This window comes from Dunckerocampus dactyliophorus, chromosome 2, assembly GCF_027744805.1.
Source record: "Dunckerocampus dactyliophorus isolate RoL2022-P2 chromosome 2, RoL_Ddac_1.1, whole genome shotgun sequence".
In the NCBI taxonomy this organism is placed as follows: domain Eukaryota; kingdom Metazoa; phylum Chordata; class Actinopteri; order Syngnathiformes; family Syngnathidae; genus Dunckerocampus; species Dunckerocampus dactyliophorus.
The window spans coordinates 24,767,804-24,789,682 of record NC_072820.1 but is presented as its reverse complement, the minus strand read 5'-3'; the positions used below and the strand labels follow the sequence as shown (position 1 = coordinate 24,789,682).

The window sequence follows — 21,879 nt, the reverse complement described above, 5'->3', positions numbered from 1 at the left end:
ATTGGTTATTATACTATATATATAATGTACATACATATACACTACCAGTTAAACGTTTCAGAACACTCCAATTTCTCTGGAGGACAAACCTACATTTTGAAGTGTTCTCCAGAACTTGGAACACCTGTAGGAATTAGTTGCACTAACTGCCAAGGCTTGATCAACCTCCATTTTTGCAGAAAAGCTTGCAGAACTGCTTTAAATTGTTGACCCATTTTGCGGGCACTGAAACAGGCCTTTTTGTATAATTTTGAAATATACATTATTTTCCAATTTTGGATAACCTTACCTTTTTTTTAACCTCTGGCACTTCACCACTTCACCATTCAAGCTAACCACTTGAATTTCAATAAATAACTGAATAAATTGGGGTGTTCTAAAACTTTTGACCGGTAGTGTATTTGCAATATGTATTATATATGTTATTATTATTCACTGTTATAAGCTTTACATCTTATTATCAATACTAATATGCCATCGCACAAGTCATGCACTCTTTTATTTCGTCACGTCTGGACTTCTGTAATGCACTTTACTCTGGAATAAGCCACAAATCACTCTCTCGCTTACAATTAATCCAAATTTCTGCGGCATGGCTTTTAACAGGAACCAAAAAAAGGGAGCATATCACCCCAATTCTAGTCTCCCTGCACTGGCTACCTGTTTGTTTTAGAGTTTATTTTAAAATTGTATTGTTTGTTTGAATGGGCTGGCCCTTCAATACATCTCAGACCTCGTCGAAATTTACACTCCAGCGCTCACTGAGGTCCGAAGGCCGGCTCCCACTAGTGGTGCCTAAAACAAGACTTAAAAAGCCTTTTCTGTAATCGGCCCCAAGCTGTGGAACACTCTCCCTGCTCATACAAACAGCCACCACAGTTGAATGCATTAAGTCTCATCTTAAAACCCACTTTTATATTCTGGCTTTTAACTCAGAATGAGTTGTGTGGTCCTGTGTCTTTTTTTTTCTTTTAGTTTTGATTGCGTTTACTTATTCTAGTTTTTATTTTTATTTTTTACTGGTGGAGTCAATCACGAAATTCAAGTAAAGCAGCCCACTAGCATGTCCTCCGCTGTTGACTTGGCTACTTCAGACCACTTCTGTGTGTGTTTTTTCAATTTGTATTTTATTTTGTTCCGCAAGAGAGAGCCTGTTCACTGAATGGAAGCTCCAACTTTTGTGAAGCAGTTTCCTCTGCCCAAAATTCCATGGAGACTGTCAATGTCAATTTACTTCATCGACTAATTTTCATTAAAAGTTAATAAAAATCACAACTTTCAAAACTGCTGCAGTTTCAAGCAAATTCATTCACCTTAATGAAAATCTAATCATTTACGTGGGGATTATTCCAAATAAGTCGCCTACACACAAGAAATGATGTCTGAAACGGCAACTAATTGATTTACTTACTCATTTTATTTGATAGGGCCAGATACAAAATAACATTGACAAACAGGAAAAACAGAAGCCCTATGTGTGCACCATAGTGCTTATAGCGTGAGCTATTTTGCAGAACTTCCGGTCCTGGTGGCCATTTTGTTTAGCCAGTTTGTAGGATGTTAACAAGTTCGGACATTTTGTGATTAAAAAAAACCCATTCAAAACACAGGTGGACTCACACAACAACATGCGTGCGCCATATTGTACGCTAAGTGGAGAATGAACTCAAATGGGGCAAAACTGTGGTGTAAATTTACGACGTTAAATGAAAAACGGAGGCTAACCGAGGTACCACTGTATTTGCACAACTTGATCTGCTAAGCATGCTTGAATTAGTCAGAATTGAATTAGAGAGAGAGAGCGAATGAGAGAGAGAGCAGCTCAGTCAGCTTATCTGTGTACCTCATTCATCCCTTCCAATGTCTTGGTCCTGTTGTACTCGCCATGGCACCGCAGCGGTACATCTCCACCAACTCACAGAAAGTCACTTCAGCTTCACACCCTGGTCCCTATGGTGAGTAAATGCTAATTTTTTGTCATGGCAAAGAACATCCAATGCTAACATGGTTAAAGCATCTGTCCTGAAATGTATGACAGGCCAAATGCACTGAACCCATAACAACTCTTAATGAAACTTAAAGGAACTTTGAACCACAAATATACTTATACATTACATCAGGTTTTCCAGAGCAATCTGGAGGCTAAATGCCTGATTGTGATATTTTCCAAGCTTGTTTTCTATGAATTAATTGAAGAACTATAGTAAGAAGAGTTAAACTATGATATTTGACACTCTTACAGCATGATGATTGTTAAATGGATTTAAAATGACATTTTGATGTCAAAATATAACCTGGAGGACACGACGCCGCCATTTTGGAGAAGCCATATCCTGGGATAGTCACATGACACGTTGCCAACTGGTATTAATTAATTCATTTGGTCTCTGTTTGCATATATTTTCTGCTTAGCGTACAATATGGCACACTTTTTGTCATGTTATTCATACACTGCGTGAATCAAACTGTTCTTAAAGTATTCTATCACAAAATGTCCTTGTTAGCATCCGATTAGCTTGCTAATACATGGAAACAAGAAGCAGACGTCACCCGTCTATGATGTCAAGTATGTTGACTCTGTAGTTCCTCGCTAACTAAAACAGTTAGGACCTGAGTCTCAAAAATGTTAACACAAAACATGTTTTTCTAGTTTTACAATTATAGCTTTACATGCATAAAACACTTCTAAATGCATATTATTGCTAAATGAAAGGGTTACATGAACATTTATGGTTACTTTTACCTTTTACCTTCGTTCATCGTGATTGTTGGCAAAGACACAATGTGGCAACAAGACGGACACCACCTTGGTGTTTTGCTATGAGTTCTTTCTTGAATCCAATAGTTTCTCCCCTTGGGTTCTAATAAGTTAATGTCGAATGACTTAACTAATAAATACCTTTTGTAGATCATATTGTTACACATTTAGTGTTGGTGTTTTCTTTTGTTGGTGTTAAAAGCTGCCATCTGGTATCACTCAAGTTGAGTAGGATGGAGTTTTTTTTTGTGCACTCGACGATAACTCATGAAACCAACACTTTTCAGTGGGTCGCGTGTCTTTGCCCGGGCAAAAGAAATGATGCTCTTATTTTGAAGAGTATTCTTTATGGAGTGGTCGCATTTTAATACTACTTAAGGTGGCAACAACACTCATACTGTAAGGACATTTTCTATATTTGCAGTAATTAGCCAGCAAATACTCCCTCCCAACACAACTCACATGGACAGGAGGTCATCAAAACAAACACCTGTATAACTCGTGGTGCAAACAAAACAAACACAAGTCAACACAAATGGAACACACAATGCAACTGCACCACGTGTGTTGTGTGGTAGTGCATAAGTGTATCAAAATAACACGTATGCACTAACATTCATGCAAAACTATACCCGCAAAACATGCTGGGTAACCTCACTGTAGCTACTCTTCCCCACACACTACACATACAGAAATTTGGGTTGAAAAATGTACGTAATTTGGGTCACCACTTGTCATTACAGTGTGATGGTGGGTCCCACTGACAAAACCAGTTGAGAAGCACTGCCTACAGTACAGTATGCCCTGAACTCTGGTACTGTACTCCTAAGGAATATACTGGTAATCTTGTCAGACCCGTCTGTATTTGACCGCTCAGATCTAATGTAGTCTCTGTTCCTTACCTCGTTGACAACAATAACAACAATGGTGGTCTGCACCAGAGGGCCAGCTGGTCTTATCTAGTCAGAACAGGATGAAGATTAACTCTACTTCACTAATGCTCTTAGCTGAACTGAGGTCTGTTTATTTCAGCGTCTCTTACTATACATTCTTTCTTGGCCATCACCTGGCTGCTTCTTGCTAGTACTTTGTCACATAAATGCATTTAATTTATTTGGTATCAACCATATCTAAGGAAACCACTGTTCGATGTAGCCTCTCTGTTATATTTTTACCAAATGGAAAACAGCATAATAGTTTTCATCTGTCTCAGGGCAGCTTGTAAAAGGTAACCATCGTCTTCGTCCTCGCTGGTACATGTGAAACAGAGGAAGTGAACAAACTATCAGGAATTTTAGGTCGGGTCACGTGACTAGTTGTTCCACTAGTAAGGGGTAAACCAAGGAAGGGCTAAGGGAAGCGTTTCAGATGTGAGAAATGCTGGGTCAAGTTCTGATTGTGTTCCTGCGAGAGGGGAGAGAGGAGGGTAACTTTGTTTTACTATTTGGTTTATTTTGCCTCATTTATACTCTTGTTTTTTAGTTTTATCCTCTGTGAATTCTTACCATACCATAAAGTTGCTCTGCGCCGAACAGTACATTCATAGAACAATACAGAAGAATATGGATGTCACTGTGTCAAGTTAGTACGTGAGAAATAAGAAAACTGAAACAAGTAATGAATAGGATCAAGTATTTCATATCCAAGGTCGTCTTTTTACAGGAAACACTCCTAGAAGCCTCAGATATACAATATTTAACCAAAAAGTGGCCACCTTGGACTTTATTTGTACCTTCGACCCAGGACTAAACAGATCAACCCAAAGAGATGCAACTCCTGTACAAACCAGGACAATGTTAACTAATCACATGAAAAACCTAAGATTGATATTTGAACCTTCATATAAAACTCATGCATGCATCGATTACTTTTTCATTTCATCTGAAGTACTGACCAAAGTGCCCTGCAATTGGCTGGCAACCAGTCCAGGGTGTACCCTGCCTTGCCCCAAATCATCTGGGATAAGCTCCAGCATACCCCTGCGACCCTAAGGAGGATAAGCGCTATAGAAAGAGGTATAGGTATTGAAAAATGTATTGATGATTATTTTAAGTTAAAAACAGATGAAACCATTGCTTGCCTAAGGTGGGAAGCATTTAACCCTCATATAAGTTTGCAATATATTTTCATATTGCTATAGCTTCATATCACTGTAGTATATACACACACACACACTCCATCCATCTTTTTCAGCAGCCGAGACAGAAAAGTCAGTTGAGAGACATCTCTCCAACTTGTCCTGGGTCCCTATCTCTAAGGGTGAGCCCGGTAAACCTACAGAGGAAACTCATTTCGCCCTCTTTGCTCCTCCTTGAACTACCACTTTATTGTGGTGGAGGAGTTTGCATGTCCCAATGATTCTTGGCGCTAAGTTGTCAGGGGTGTGTATGTCGCTAGTAGGGCTACCTAAGACAAAAAGGGCCTAAGGAGGGACCACACTAAGTGTAGTGCAAGATACCCTAACAATGAATGGCAAAGTTGGACTAAGTTTTCCCTCGCCCGGACACGGATCACCGGGGGCCCCGTCTGGAGCCAGGCCAGCTAGCTGGACCTGAACCAATTGGGGCCCGGCCATGTACAGCCTGAAAAGGCAAAGTGGGTTCCCCCTGTCCAATGGGCTAACCACTTTTAGGTGGGGCCAAGGGGGTCGAGTGCAGTGTGAGATGTATGGCAGCTGAAAGTGTGGACCTCGGCAAAGCTGGGTTCATGGAATATATAGTAAATATTATATTACATATTGTTTCCCCTCTCCAATGTAATGTATCAACTCAAAAGTATCAACGCTGTCCCTGCAGGTTTGTGAATGTTAGGTCACACATGGGTCACACACAGACAGACAGTTTTTTTCACAGCTAGAGGAACACCAATAGGAACACAGAAGGCAGATATATAATAATTAATATACACTGTATGTGATGACATTGCTAACTTTTGCATTACCCGCATATATGGTCCTAATGTTGATGATTCCATGGGGGTGTAGCGTATGAATATTGATAATAAATGTGACAAGAGAGCAAGATTGTTAAGTGACACTTTAAAAAGTAAGTTAGCATGGATGTGATAGCTACGTGTAGCTCACCTCTGATCTAGTTAGTTACCACCAGAGAGGCAGTGCAAATGGGTAAAAGACGGCAGAAAGTCAAATGAGATTGAAACGTGAGCGATCACACACGCTGGCATAGATAGGCTTAGCATGTGACAAGCTGTCGTCAATTGACTACACATATTACTTACTATTTTTTAATTTGCACGATAATAAGGAACACAGTGAACGTCAACACAAGACACTAGTGCCATGACCACTGTTGCCAACTTTTCAGTAAGAAAAGTGGCTATTGGCTGTCCTAGAAGTCGCTATAAATTGCCAGATGATGTCACAGTCAAATTTGCATATCATTTGCATATGATGTTGTAAAATGCTGTAGGAAAAAAGCAAAACCTCGTAGGAGAGACTAAAACAGTGAGGAAAAAACACCTTAATTACGTTTAGAACTACAAATAAACTTGATTCTTGGTTTGTTAATTTAAAATTGTCCATCATTTCATCAAAAATAAAATAACTAATATTTTATCTCGGCCAGCGCCTCTCAAAGTTCTCCCATCACATGTTGGCAATTGAGAAGTTTTTTTAAATTAGCACAACTGAGCAGTGAATAACAGATTATGCTGTGTTTATTCTATGGCTCACATTAACATGACAGATGTGGTTCGTGAGTCATAAGTACATTCTTCCGGTCAATATATGTAATAGCAATTAATTTGCACTTTCGATGCCTAGAGCTCCACATCACCACCCGCCGCTGCTCAGCGAGAACACAAAATGCTGAACAATATGTGCTATCACCATATTAGAAAACTCCCCAGCAATGTCAGAAAAAGTCGCTAGATTTTTCGCTAGTCGCTTTTGAGAAAATATGTTGTCAAGGGGGATTGGAATGTCGCCAGATCTAGAGACAAAATTGCGAAGTTAGCAACACTGGCCTTGACATGAGCAAGTGCCGACACGGCAGAGATGCGATTCCGGTGCATGTTTTTCCAAATAAAGCGCAGTCAAAATTTGTATCTTTTAAATTGTTTTCAAACTAATTGTGGTCAATATGTGCGTAAATAATAAGCTATATATTTTTCTATATGGCATGTGCAGTATGTACATATATTCTCATATATTCATACAATATATTACTTAACATTGTTTTAAAGTTAATTTTTAAGGCGTAAACCCTCTATATTTATATTTATATATATGTTTATATATGGAAAACAATAACAGTGTTAGTAACTTATGTTACTCCCAACGCTGCCGACCACACACCATTAAGAGACACACCACTGCCACGGAATATGAAGTACAACAACAAAACATCATCCTTTTAAGACGAGTCCAAGTCTGGCACGGTTTGAATGACTTAGTAGTGTGAGTGCCGCTTAGTTGTAACTTGCAGTACCCCGAAATGGGTAACAGATTCAGCTTTGATCACATGTCATAAATTGTTACTTTTTTTATACTCTGCAGGAGAGCCACACAAATTTGATCCTTCCTTCAGAGGTCCAGTGCGCAGAAGGTAAATGCTTCATCTTTGCATGCAGGAATTGTTGGAATCTATTAATTCTTGTGATACAGCTGTAACACCAATCTTGCCAAACACATGCTAAAATATAAATATTTTTTAAGTTGTAAGTTGTTTTTTGGGGCCACACAGTGGTCTAGTGGTTAGCACATTGGCCAGCACAGTAACAGCTTGGAGAGCGGGAAGACCTGGGTTCGATTCTCCCCTGGGCATTTCTGTGTGGAGTTTGCATGTTCTCCCCGTGTGCGTGTGGGTTTTCTCCGGGTACTCCGGTTTCCTCCTACATTCCAAAAACATGCATGCTAGGTTAATTGGAGGCTCTAAATTGTCCATAGGTATGAATGTGAGTGTGAATGGTTGTTTGTCTATATGTGCCCTGCCATTGGCTGGTGACCAGTCCAGGGTGTACCCCGCCTGTCGCCCGGGGTACAGCATGCCCCCACGACCCTAATGAGGAAGAAGCGGTATAGAAAATGGATGGATGGAAGTTGTTTTTTAATTGTTTGTACGCACAAAGTCCTGCCAGGAAACATCTCTGTCCGCACGGAAACACCTAAAACGATTCAGAACTATGTACAGTAATCCCTTGTTTATCGCGTTCAGGACCCGACGGTGATAAGTGAATTTCCTCGAAGTAAGATTCCTTCTTTACATTTTTTTTTAACAAATATTTTTGTAGTTAGAGAATAGAAAACCAGTTTATGACCTTTTAAATACACTTTTTAGCATTATTAGAGACATGAAAAACACCCCTATACACCTTTACACTTCTATTACCCAATATAATAGAATTAATAATTAGGGATGTCCGATGATATCGACCCACCGATATTATCGGCCCGATATTGGCATAAAAATGTAATATCGGTATTGTTTTTTTTCCCCTATAATAAAAACCGATATGGCCCTTTAAGCGCCACAAGCAACATTGCTGTCACCATAACAGTCAACACACAGCATATACCTGAGGCAATGCTTTGCTTAACCGTGTTTGTGGTGTCAGGACGTGGTGGGTTGTCAAAACACTGCTAATGGTGAGCGGGGTAGCTCATAGACATATCTATGTAGACGTCACACAGAGCGCTGAGCAGTACGTCAACGTTATCGCCATATTGGATGTGGCAAGAGTCGGAGCTGAGAAGAGGCCTCATTCATGTGCTGCAAACCAAATACCAGGGGATAACATTTCACAGGTAAGACTTAATTACCTTGAATGGTATTTGGCCCATAGACTGCATGATTTGGCCATTGTAACATCGTGTTTGAGAGCATAATTTGCCCACGTTGTGGAAAACACTGTATTACGCATACAATTAATTCATTCATATGTTTAAGGGGTAGCGGGAATGTAAAAAAATGGGGAAATTGTGGCAGGCAGACGCGGTAGTTTGCTTATGCGAGATGTTTACAGCCATGTCGAGACAATGATTGCTGATGCTGTATCCTTTAGTTTCACAACAGATATGTGTTAATTCCACGGCAGGAGGTATGTGACATTACACATATTGGTATCGGTTAATATTGAAATTGGAAAATTGAGAGTTGGACAATATCGGCATATCGGATATCGGCAAAAAAGACAATATCGGACATCCCTAATACTAAGAGAAAATAAGAATTACCCTGTGGAATCGTTTTTTCAACCAAGTACCCCCTAGCCACAGACAATTAGGGCTGTCTTCGACTAAGGATTTTCATAGTCGAGACAGCATGTACAGTAAATGAAATGGAGGTTAATTAATTTGGATTTCATTATTTGAGGGCAATACAAAAGGCGATTAACCGATGTGGTGATCTAAACCAACTAACTCAGAGGGCCACTTGTAACTATGAAACCATATTCATGTATAATCACCTCATGATAGTATGGCACATTTGATTATTAGAATTTTTACTTTCTATTGTTTTAGCAACAAATGTACGATGAAAGAAGTCAAGGTGCTAAGCGCTAATTTGAGTATACAACTAGTGTATAATTCTAATAATAATAATTTTATTAATAATACATAAAAAATATTGTTATTGGATTTGACGACAAAATAAATTTTGTACAACAAATACAGTAAGCAAGGGATATAATCTATGATAAAAAAAATAATTTGTATTATGTTTTTACTTAATGAAATATAAAAATATTTAAATAAGTAAAAAAATACTGTATGTATTATATATATTCTTTATATATTATACATAAAAATATAACTATATTAAAGGAGTTTTAAACATTTTTATTAATAACATTAAAATATATATTCAGATATTTTTAAAAAATAATTTTAAAATAACAAAAAGAAAATATGTGTCTTTTTTACATTATTCCCAGGTATTTGCGGGCCACATAAAATGATATGGCAGTCCGACACCTGTAGTTCAGAGAGTCTTGTTGGCAAGCACAGAGTTCAGACACTTCTTTAGGTTGCTCACCAGGGTTGTACACATCTCAAAAGGGATTTTGGTGAGAGAAACATCCCCAAAGCAGAATGGACAGTATAGGGATGCTGTTGTTGGACTCTCTGCTGAGTCTACTTGATGCATGCAAAAAGCAAAAAGCTCTGTGGGGGTCACAATGCTTGCTGGTTGGTAGAGGATCAAATACTTATTTCCCAGAATCAAATAAGCAGTCATTTATTTCTGGATTTTTAAAACATATTTAGTTTCTCACAATTCAGATCTATTTTAACATTTTTTAAATTGTAGCCTTCTGACGTCTTGAAGGATGAACTGATTTTATTTTATTTTTTACCTTTTCTCCTATCTGTACTCACAGAAGATGCACCGATGTCTTCTGTTGTTTCATCTTCATCCTTGTCGTTCTATCATACATCACCCTTGGGATAGTAGGTAAGTCCTCTCCTCATACACACGCTTGTTTGAACGTAATCTAACTGGACTCTGCATCTGAAAACTAGCAATTCCAATCCCATCAAGGCTGACAGTATCACCTGAGGACATTTTCAATTTCATCTGAACCACAGACTCTTATATTTGAGTAATAGTCAGGAGCCCAAACCCTTATTCTTACAGACTCAATTGAAAACAGTAACAATGTGCGGATTCAGTGCATACATGGAAATAAATACCTGCATCTGCTCATCTACTTGCTCAAACAAGTCCGAATACAGTAGTCCCTCGTTTATGGCGGTTAATTGATTCCAGACCCGGCCGTGATAAGTGAATTTCCGCAAAGTAGGATTCCGTTTATTATAAATGGAATAATTTCACAGATAGCGTATAGGAAATCTGTTTATGACCTTCTAAAAACATTATTTAAACATTATTAGAGCCCTCTAAACATGAAATAACACCTCTTTTGTCACCTTTACACTCCTGTTACCCAATATTAGACATAATAACATAAAGTAACACATTTAAGACATAAATAAGACTTGTGCTTGTCTATGTTGCAATAAATATGTTCCTTAGGGGAGGTGAGTGACAGGCGGACAGGAAGTGATGGCGGGAGTTCAGAGTGGAGTTTTGGTGTGAGTTTTAAACAGTAGCTCGTCTTTTTATTAGGGATTATTGTGCCTGTTATGAAATGAAAAAGCCCGTTGTTCCGGCAATCGAGTCTGGTGCTTGTGTGTCTCACCAAACATTACAGTAACATTACTGACACCTAGTGACCAGTGTCGAATACATTGTCTTCTGAAGGCCTTATATTTATATTTTACTTCAATTAACAATTTTTATGCTTGAAAATACCTCAAATTAGTCCGTATTCAACCACAAAACAGCATGATTTATTAATTAATGTATTTTTTGAAAAACCATGATAGGGTGTAGTCGCGGAATTTGAACCGCAAAGTGACGGGATACAACTGTATTGTTGCAAGGACACTTTTTTAAATTGAGGCTAAATGTTAATGTTTAGGGGTGTAACGGTACATATACTTATTGGCCCTCGTCATATTGTAAAAATAACAAATTCATTGGTAATGAGATATATTATTACACAAATCTGCTTTGTCACCTGTTAGCATATATTGACCTGCACTGGATGCTTTTAGCATCTTTAATGCACACAATATATCAAAGTGTGTCCCGCATCCTTCACACTTTCTGTATAAATGTATCTGTCTCAAACATGTTTTTTTCTTTGTATTTTTAGTAACATTTTGACATTGTTGATGTCAGCAGAGGAAAACAGTACAGTAATCCCTCGTTTATGTCAGTTAATTGGTTCCAGACCCAACCATGATTAGTGAATTTCCATAAAGTACGATTCCTTATTTATAAATGGAATATTTTTGTAGTTAAAGCGTAGCAAGCCTGTTTACGCCCTTCTAAATACGGCTTTCAACATTATTAGAGTCCTCTAGACGCGAAATAATACCCCTATAGTCACCTTTACACTGTTATTACTCAAAATAAGAAAAAATGTATGACAGTGATGGCGAAAAATCTTCTAAGATAACCTGAAAAGTCCAGTTACTATCGATTAATTGCCCTGACAAAACTAAGAATAGCAAGGCAGTGTCATATTCCATTGGGTGCAGATCCTTCTGGTTTGAAGTGTGACGAGGAAATCCTGGTGAATAGCATTGATCATAAGTCTGGTTTTACTTGAGACATTTACAGCATTTAAAGTATGCAGCCTGAAATCTGCACTTTCAACACGAGTTAACTATCTACACATACATATAGATAGATAGATAGATAGATAGATAGATAGATAGATAGATAGATAGAAGTAAAGGGGGACGCACGGTGGCCTAGTGGTTAGCATGTTGGCCACACAGTCAGGAGATCAGGAAGATTTGGGTTCCAATCTCCGTTCCAATCTCTGTGTGGAGTTTGCATGTTCTCCCCGTGCATGCGTGGGTTTTTTCCAGGTACTCCGATTTCCTCCGACATTCCAAAAACATGCATGTTAGGATAGGATAATTGGCGACTCTAAATTATCCATAGGTATGAATGTGAGTGTGAATGGTTGTTTGTCTATATGTGTGTGTGCCCTGCGATTGACTGGTGACCTGTACCCCGCCTCTCGCCCGCAGTGAGCTGGGATAGGCTCCAGCATACCCGCGACCCTCGTGAGGATAAGCGGCATAGAAGAAGAATCGAAAATAAAGTGGTGTAGGTGGATGTTTAAGCAGTAATGAAAATTGATTGTCAGACAAATGATGTGTTTTTCCAGCCTGGTTACATGGTGACCCCAGGAAGGTTCTCCATCCAACCAACAGTAATGGCGAGTTTTGTGGTCAGAAGGGGACCTCCAATGCGTGAGTCATTCCTTACACATATAGAGCTTTTATGACATTCCCTGCGTAACGTACGTTCGATTTAGTAAAAAAACGAATAAAATAAAACATGGACACTGCAACAAAAAAACTGAGACAGTAAAAGCTAATAAGGACACTAACAGAGACAAACAGTGCAATTAGTTACATAGACAGCTAATAAGATGGGATACAGTGGAGTGGAAGACAAGGGCTGACTTTCCAAGATATGACACGTCTGGGACACAATGCCTGGGTGACTCTCCATCTACTGAAGACTTTATGTCCCAGACAGAAATAATATACATTGGACCCTTGGTTAGCATGATTAATCTGTTCCAGGAGGACTTTAACTGAAATGTTCTCTAACCAAATACATTTTTCCCATAAGAAATAATGTAAATTAGGGATGCATGATATTTTTTTTCAGGCCTTTTTTCAAACTTCCTGCTTCTCATGACCGATACCCAATAACTGATAACTTTTTATTTATCTTTATATATATTTGTTTTATTTATTTCGATTAACTGTTGTTTGTGTACACCTGGTGGATTTGACAGACTGTATCTATAGATTTGTCCTGACCAAATATCTTGACATTGCTACTATTAACAAAACATAAAAAATAGTAGCGACTCAGAAGTACAAACAGTGGCTCGGAGTGGTTGTGTTGGCCAATGGGGATCTTCAGTCCGCTAGTCTTTCTTTGTGACTGATTTTAGAGCAGCTTCGTTGGCGCCGGGGCACCGTTGTGGTGTCGCTAGTGTTTCGGGTGGCTGGTGGGGTTTGGTGTTGTAAGGGTTGATATTTTTTTCTCTCGTCGCAAAGTGTTTGTGCTCGCGCGAGGTGTTTGAGGCAATGGCGAGGTCCCACACAATCGACGACATGTTTGTTTATGTCTACAGCACATCACAAATAGGAGAAAAAGAGCGCTTGATTTTCTAACCCTGACCCACGTACATCACAGTGGAGCATTTTATTAGAAATGACCCCTAAAATTATCAGTCTGATATTTATTGTGCACCTCTAATGTCAATCCAATTAATCTGTTCCAGAAAGCCAAAAATGTTAAGACAAAACATGTTTTTATAGTTTTACAATTATAGTTTTATGTGGATAAAACAATTCTAAATGCATATAAATGATGACTGAGATATATATTGATGACCTTCATTGAAGACCTTATTGCTGCCAAAGACACGATGTGGGAGTGAGATCAACACGGACACCACCTTCCTGTTTTGCTATGAGTTATTTCTTGAATTCAGTAGTGTTTCTCACAGAATGGCCACTGCATGGCACCAGTAGAGGTTAGCAGAAAAGTTTTGAAGTTCCAGGCCAGGAGCAACAATTCAGTTTAGGTTCCTCCAAAAAGTTTCTTCATAATTCACTTGCGGTGCAGAGTCCATTCTTTGGTTGGGCTATTCTTTTACAAAATTAGTGGAAATGGACGGCAGGTGTAACCAAATCAAACTATCCAATCCAGTTCAACAATTTATAATAGATTGACTCAAGTTCTTTCTAAGCATTGAAAAAGAAGAAATGAACATATAATACAAAACTCGGGAACTAAGAAATGCATGAGCAGGGCATGCGAGTAATTTTATTGCTATTGGCTGCAAAACATAAAGGACATGGGTTTTAACTACAGGTCAAGCCAGATCTGACACACATCTTTTAAGTGTATTGTCTTTTTTTCAGCAAGCGGCCAATTCTCTTCTATTTCAACATCATAAAATGTGCCAGCCCTGCTATTCTCATCAACCTACAGTGCCCAACAACTCAGGTACTAAAAAGATTTTGCAGATGACAGTTTTTGTTAAAAGAACAGAAGATCTCTGTCTTGTGTGGGGTTTATATTCCAGGACCACCAGCGAATGGCAAAAAACCCAGAGTTATTGATACACACTTAAAAATGTTTTTCTGCACACCTCACAAACATTATCAGTGAAGCATAAAGATATAAACATGTAGAAATTGTGGCCTTTTCTCACAGTGCTACATGTATGCTGTAATCAGGAGGGTCCAAACTTTTTCCAGCGAGGGCCACATACTGAGAAATGAAAGGATGGAAGCAAGTCCAAGAAAAAAACTGCATCTTAGCTTTGTGATATAAGATAAAATATAAAAATAAAATATAGATCAAATGTAAAAAGCCTGTTATGAGTATGAAATTTTTTCCTAATTTTTTTCAAATATTTCAACTTTCTCCTTAAATAATCGTCATAGAGATTCTACATTATGGCTTCATTCCCGTAATATTTTTACTTTATTCCCATAGTATTACAACTTCTTTGACAACCTAATTTTCCAAATATTACAACTATTTTGTTTTGTTTGTGTGTCATAATAGAAAACAAGACTTCAAGGAAATAATATATTTTTTTCTGAATAATTCAGCTCCCTGCAACTAAAATGACATTATATTTCCTCATAAAATTACGAGTTTATTCTTGTAAAGGTACGTTTGTTTTTCTCGTTAGAATACGACTTTATTCTCTCAATAGTTTGACTTTATTCTTGTAAAATTACAGCTGTTTTTTCCATTTCTGTTGTCTATGATTTTTTATTATTTTCCAGCTATTTCAACTTTCTTCTCATTTTCTTCTCATAATAATGACTTTATTCCCATTATGTTTTGTCTTTTTTCTTGTAACAGTATAACATTTTCAACATTTGTTGTTTTGTTTGTTTCTCATAATATTACGACTTTTCAAAAATGTCTTTTGTCTTTAATATTTAAACTTTATGCTACTAAAGTGAATTTAGTTTTCATCATAATATAATATAATAATATAATATAATAATAATAACGATATAATAATGTTATTCTTGTAAAATGACCACTTTTTCTTGTTAGGTTACAACTTTTTACTTACTATGTATTACTATATATTTTGACATTCTTGTAAAAGTACTGCAGATTTCAACATTTTTGCTGTTTAGTTTTCTTGTTAAATTACATATTTCGAATGTGCCATGGGCCAATAATAAAACAGCTATGGGCCGGAAATGTTCCCCAAGCTGCACTTTGGACACTCCTGCTATACATACAGTATACTGTATATGTTTTACCTTTATTATCACGCATGAATACATTATTACCCACCCACTTATGGCAAATGAGATGTTTTTTGCAGAAAAAAACATCCTAATTTTGGAGAAAAAAAAATCTAAATCGTATCTCTTGACCAAAAACCTGTGAACTTGCAGGACCGTGGATGCTGAATCCAGAATGTGCAGGGATCCACTGCAAAAACAAAAACATCGTATACCACCTTACTGTTTTAAGAATCTACTCACCTTAATTTTGATCACAAGTGCAAATTTAAGTACAAAAGTACATAATTAGGGTAGTTTTTTTGGGATATATACATATAATTCCATGTTACACTGACCCATTGAGTGCTTAGTATGACTTTATTTTCTGTATGTAAATGGCAAATGTCCTGTCTTTGTTTCAGATCTGTGTGTCCAAGTGCCCTGACAAATTTGCTACTTTTACTGCGATGCAACTGCAGCACAAACTTGGCAACAGTTCTTGGGAGTATTACAGACAGTTCTGTAAACCTGGCTTTGATGATCCTGAGAAGGTATGGTGGTGATATATGATCAGTTCAAGTACAAACACTGTAGGAGTTGCTGTTATGAAAAAAAAACTGTTAAATCTAGTTTCTACAGTAAACTTCTCATGAAGAACGTATCAGTGTAAGTACACCTTTATTGTAAAGTGGTTTTCTATTGTTCAATATTATTAATAATATTATTACACCTTTAGATTCAGTCTATGAACTTTTTCAGTCTAATAGCTTCTCATAGAAGGCCTTCTTGGCACAAACACCTCTACGGTAATCGTCAAAGCAACTTTTTCTGCAATGCCAAGTTTTTTTTCAATAGCAAAACTTATTGTCAGCGTTTTGGCTCCATAGTCATATGCCTTGTGAACAAAAGTCTGATGGTCAGATGAGAAAAAGATTGAACTATTTTGCCACAATGGCAACAAGTAAGGCTATGTTCATACTGCTGGTTAATTCTAATTTATTTTGCTCATATGTGACATGTATCTGATTTTTTCATGTGTGAACAGCACAAATCCAATTTTTTTCAAAGGCGACTCAGGCCTCATTCGTATGTAGCTATAAATGTGATACGTATGCGAAACTACTGTAGTCTGAACGGTCAGGTCCCATATATGCGACCTATAAGTCATCGAAAGGCGTGTTTTGCTGTGCTTACCGAGACGTGGATAAAGGGAAACTCACCGATGTAGGCAAAAGCCCTTCTTGCCATCCGAAAATTATTTTCAATAAGTGTCAGTGTAGCGGCTCACAGCAGTGTCCCAGCTCCGACATGTGTGGGTGAATGGCTCCGACATCCACAGACGTTGCAGCAAGTTCTCCACAAACTGCCATAGCCAACATTCTTGCCCTCTTTCTTCATAATCTACCATGCAGGATCATTTGGTTAAGAAAATATTGACTCCCATTGCTGATTTTCCATCTTCTCTCACTTTTTCACCCATAGACAGCTCTCTGGTTTTCATGTTGTTTTCATCTCTAAATGTAGTCTAAACAGGCAAAACCCATCCTAGCCAATCTGAAACTGAGCATAGACATTCAGTGATATTTACTGATTGATAGAGTTTCAAATATTGTAATGCTGCATTACTATACAATTACAAAGTTGGAAAATAGCATTCAAGCGTGAATGTTCATTTGTCTGTTCTTTCCCGTTCTCTTTGGTATCTTCCAGCCAGTATCTCAGGTCCTACGAGACGAGGATTGTCCCTCGATGATTGTGCCAAGTAAACCATGTAAGGATGATGCTTGAATTTTCGTAATATCAAACTTTTTTTAAATTTGACTTTTTCACATTGCTTCTTTTGGAGTCACGTACCTACTTATTTAGTGCATTGTGTTTACGATTCATTATTGTAACTGTGTGTGTGTGTCCCAGATCTTCAGAGGTGTCTGCCAGATGTCCTCACTCTTAATGAGACTGTGACTGTGGCAAATAAGACGAAGTCCAAAGAAGCCCTTGAAATAGCACATAGTGTGACTGAACTCCAAGATGTTGCCAGGTATGTCTGCTATTTCACATAATCTTTTTTTCTTTTGCTAATTATTGTCAGCGAAATACTGTAAGTAACTGATGCGCACATAAAATTTAAATTTTTGACACACAGCTCGCTCCTCGTATAAGTATAAAATGTATAGGTATTCACCACTAATGAATGAAAATGTAAGATGATCCATGAACACATGGAATTGGAGTCCTGGTGTAGCCAGTCACAGCACACAGCTATGGTGCGTTCAACGACGGCAAAACAAAGTGTGAAAAATCAATGCTTGTGGAGAAAACATTATCAGTGAAGCATAAAGACATAAACATATAAAAATTGTATGTGTTTTTTTAAACAGTGGTAGATGTACAGTATGTTGTGTTTTTTACCCGTTTTATCACATATTTATAAATTATTAATGACTTATGGTGAATGAGATGTGTTTTCTACAGACAAAAATGCCTATTTTCGGAGAAAAAAATTTTAAGCAATTATTTTATTGACCAAAAATCTACCAAATTGCAGGGCAGTAAATGCTGAATTGTGTGCTTCAAATTTTGTGATGTCACTCTATCATGGTTTTTCAAAAATATATTAACAAATAATGCTGTTTTGTGGTTGAATACCTCCTATTATTAGTCAAAAAATATGGAAATTAAGCTAATTTTACGTATTTTTGCCTAAATTAAGCATTTTCAAGCATAAAAATGGCTAAATGAAGTAAACTACAAATGTTGACATTGTGATGATATGTACCGTAATATCCAGACTATAGAGCAAACCGGTAAGCCGCACTCACTAAATTTAATGAGAATAAATGATTTGTACATAGATAGACCGCACCTGTCTACAAACCATAGGTGTCTACGCCATAACATGGGATACTTAGTACACAAAAGATGCTACAAAGAAAGATTTTTTTTAAACTTTTGATTAAATAAACAGAACAGTGCGTATAACACAGTGCCTTTAACATGACTAGTTAAACAGTAGCCAACCAGAAAAGTCAATCATCGCCGTCCTCCTCCTCCTGCTCTTCCTAGGAAGACCACTCAAGTCGTCTTGACAAGCATCACAATTGAAAAGCCTCATAATTCCTTTGTCACACATTTTGTCAGTCTCTCTCTCTCTCTTTTGTTGTCACTCATCGTTGTCTATAGGCAAATTAGCCATTTTGCTTGCGATATCCTCTTCATTCAATCCATCTGAATGAAATGGACGGTTGGCGATCCGAGTAGTCCAAACAGAAACTGTAGTAATTCAACACTTGATCAAACTTACTTACAATGCGTCAGAGATCCACTTCAAAATGTCCACGTCACTCGTCCATGTCACTACATCCTGAGGCTGTACTGTAAGTATCATGGGAAATGTAGTTTTTAGCCATAAATTAGCCGCTTCACTGCACAAGCCGCAGGGTTCAAAACATCAGAAAGAAGTAGCAGCTTAAACACCAGAAATTATGGTAGTATTCTACACTGGTCAAGAGGTGTCAGTAATGTTACTGTAATGTTGGATGAGACACACAAGCACCAGACTTGATTGCCGGAACAACAGGCTTTTATTGCAGGTTTGAACAGGCACTAATCCCTAACACGGGCTACTGTTGGAGCCATAACACAAATGTAAGTCTGAATCCCTGACTTCATGTCCGCCTCCCCAGTCAACTCCCCTAGCACTGGAACACATTTACAGCAACACATACGAGCACAAGTCTTATATAAGTCGTATATATATTTTCTGATTATGTGGACTGTATTGGGTAATAAGAGTGTAAAGGAGACTATAGGGGTGTTATTTCATGTCTAAAAGATTCAAATAATGTTAAAAACCATATTTATGGTAATGGTTTAATTTTGTTTGAACATGCATGCAAGTTACAATGGAATACATCACATAATTCAATTCACAGTTCCACATGTCCAAAAGGAGTAGGAAGAAGCAAAGCTTATTTAATCCTACCCCCCATCTTGTGCAGTACATGTTATTGACTTCCTGTATTCCATATGTGATTTTTTTTAATACACCGAATAATGATTAGGTAATATAAAAATATAATGATCTAACTATTAAGATTTTTTTCACTATAAATATAATAATCCGTATAATAATAAATAAATCATAATAAATAGAGACAAGCATAACAAAACAAGTTCAAGACACTTCTGCCTTGTGTTTTGCAAACATCAACTGCTTGTATTGTTTTTTTTTCATTCGCTCATCTTAGTGCATTGTTTGAATTCCTTGCTCAATCCGTTCCATCATTTAATTCCACACACTGAAATGCTGTGGGTTTTTAGCGTTGTGCTTGCATATACAGTAAGTTTAGTTTTTCCCCAAGATCATATTTCTCCTCTCTTGTAGAGAAGTAATGTATGACATTTTTGGGTAGCAGGTTATTATTAACTTTATGCCTTATTTTAGCAGTTTGAAAATGTACAAAAATCAGCAAATTTTAATATTTGTGATTTTAAAAATAATATGTTCTCTATACACGGCGTTATGAATTATTTTCACTGATCTTTTTTGCAGTACATTTAGCCAGTGAAGATTGCTTTTATAATTATTGCCCTGTATCTCCACACAATAAGTTAGAAATGGTAATACCAAAGAGTGTGGAATGATTTTTGATCAAGAACATATTTTTCTTTATTCGATATTGAAGTATTTCTCGCCACCTTTTGTTGTATATTTTTGATATGAGATTTCCAACTCATTTTTTCTTCTATTATGATCCCCAGAAATGTATTTTCTTTCACTCTTTCAATATCCACTCCGTCTATTTGTATTTGGTCGTACGTGTCCTTTCTGTTATTATCAAATAGCATTAGTTTAGTTTTACTTAAGTTCAAGGATAATCTGTCTTTATCAAACTATCTTTTTAATATGGGTGACGTTTTTAATTAGCTCGTGTGCTTTCCCCAGAACAAAAAGAAGTAGTATAATCCGCAAATAATATCAACTTTAAGTCTTTTGTCACTTTACAGATGTCATTGATATACAAATTCAACAGTTTTGGTCCCAATATTGAACCGATTAGCCCCAATAAATGAAGGATTACTGCATTTATTTATTTAATTATTTATTTCTTGTTTGCCATTTTTGCTTCCATTCCAATTTCTACTCCTTCTCATCCTTGCAGTGGAATAAGAGGACTGGTGGATACTCAGCAGCTCGGGCAGAAGATAGTGGAAGATTTTCGGAAGTCGTGGCCATGGATTCTTGTGTAACTACAATCACACAAAGTCAACCACAATCAATAAAAGAAAACCAGAGCTCTAAATGAATATTATTTGCGCTTCAACATCATTACCACACCTTATAGCCGTACATGAACAGTCCTTATCATTTAATATTTGTTTGAAATGTAGCTCTCCCAGTTATTTTTCAGTTTTAATTCACATTTTGTCTTGCAGTGGTCTGCTGATGTCCTTGGTTTTCAGTCTCATCTTCATCGTTCTGCTGAGGTTCACCGCTCGGCTACTGTTGGGGACTACCATTGTAACCGTCATGCTACTTCTGTCATACGGTACGCATTTCAACCATTGACTTCATTGCTCAATTGTTCATGATTGATATCTGCCAGTCTACTGATTGTGTTTGAATACGTTGGATAAAGTATTGATATTTTCATCTCTCATTGGCTTCCAGGAACTCATTCACTGTGTTTGCTCACGTTTAGGTTTGTGGTTCTGCTCTGTGGAGTTAAGCAAGCTGGGACAAAGTCAAGGTTCTGATGTGTCCATTGTGGACGTCGGTCTGCAAACGGATATCAAAGTCTATCTGCAGCTGAAACAAACATGGATCATTTTATGCAAGTCTCCTTTTCTTTCGTTTTACATGAAAACGTAACTGATGATATCCTTTTAACATATGAAAACAAAATGCCAAAACGTGTCAGGTAAGCTAAATCTTATTTTTTGCCATGAAAGCTCATTTTAAATCCAGTTAACAAATGTAATATACGGAGCCCAGAAGGGGACATGTTGGACAAAAAAAGATGAGAGAAAAACAAACCCCACAAAAATTCAGAGAAACGTTTGTGATATCCTCAGAGATTTTGAAGCCTACGTTTTTAAAACCATAAGGTCCTCCTCCATCAATACTGCTCATTAATGATTGGCAATCAACAACATGTGCAGCAGTGGACCTGCTAATACCAGAAGTAAATAAAGGCTTGAAAAACTCTCGCAATAGTTTTTCAGGGTCTCTCAGGCTCTCGCTAAAGTTTCTCAGGCTCTTCTAAAGGTTTCTCAGGCTCCTGTAAAA

General features: G+C 37.4%; 1 protein-coding gene across 7 annotated transcripts in view; it reads left to right on the top strand.

The window, feature by feature from the left end:
• The first annotated feature begins 1,838 nt into the window (after positions 1-1,838).
• LOC129176996 (choline transporter-like protein 5-A) overlaps positions 1,839-21,879 on the top strand; it is a 34,548-nt gene continuing 14,507 nt past the window's right edge. The window contains exons 1-13 of one of the 7 annotated variants that reach the window (XM_054767654.1): positions 1,860-1,955; positions 3,502-3,572; positions 7,275-7,323; positions 8,398-8,522; positions 10,097-10,170; positions 12,467-12,551; positions 14,250-14,334; positions 16,013-16,141; positions 17,301-17,361; positions 17,505-17,628; positions 20,753-20,836; positions 21,027-21,139; positions 21,293-21,424. In XM_054767654.1, coding sequence (XP_054623629.1) covers positions 8,446-8,522; positions 10,097-10,170; positions 12,467-12,551; positions 14,250-14,334; positions 16,013-16,141; positions 17,301-17,361; positions 17,505-17,628; positions 20,753-20,836; positions 21,027-21,139; positions 21,293-21,424 — 964 coding nt within the window. In that variant the 5' untranslated portion in view covers positions 1,860-1,955; positions 3,502-3,572; positions 7,275-7,323; positions 8,398-8,445. Of the gene's footprint in view, positions 1,956-3,501; positions 3,599-7,274; positions 7,324-8,397; positions 8,523-10,096; positions 10,171-12,466; positions 12,552-14,249; positions 14,335-16,012; positions 16,142-17,300; positions 17,362-17,504; positions 17,629-20,752; positions 20,837-21,026; positions 21,140-21,292; positions 21,425-21,879 lie in introns of all 7 variants that reach the window. The other 6 variants (XM_054767655.1, XM_054767656.1, XM_054767653.1 and 3 more) reach the window with 6 other exon arrangements.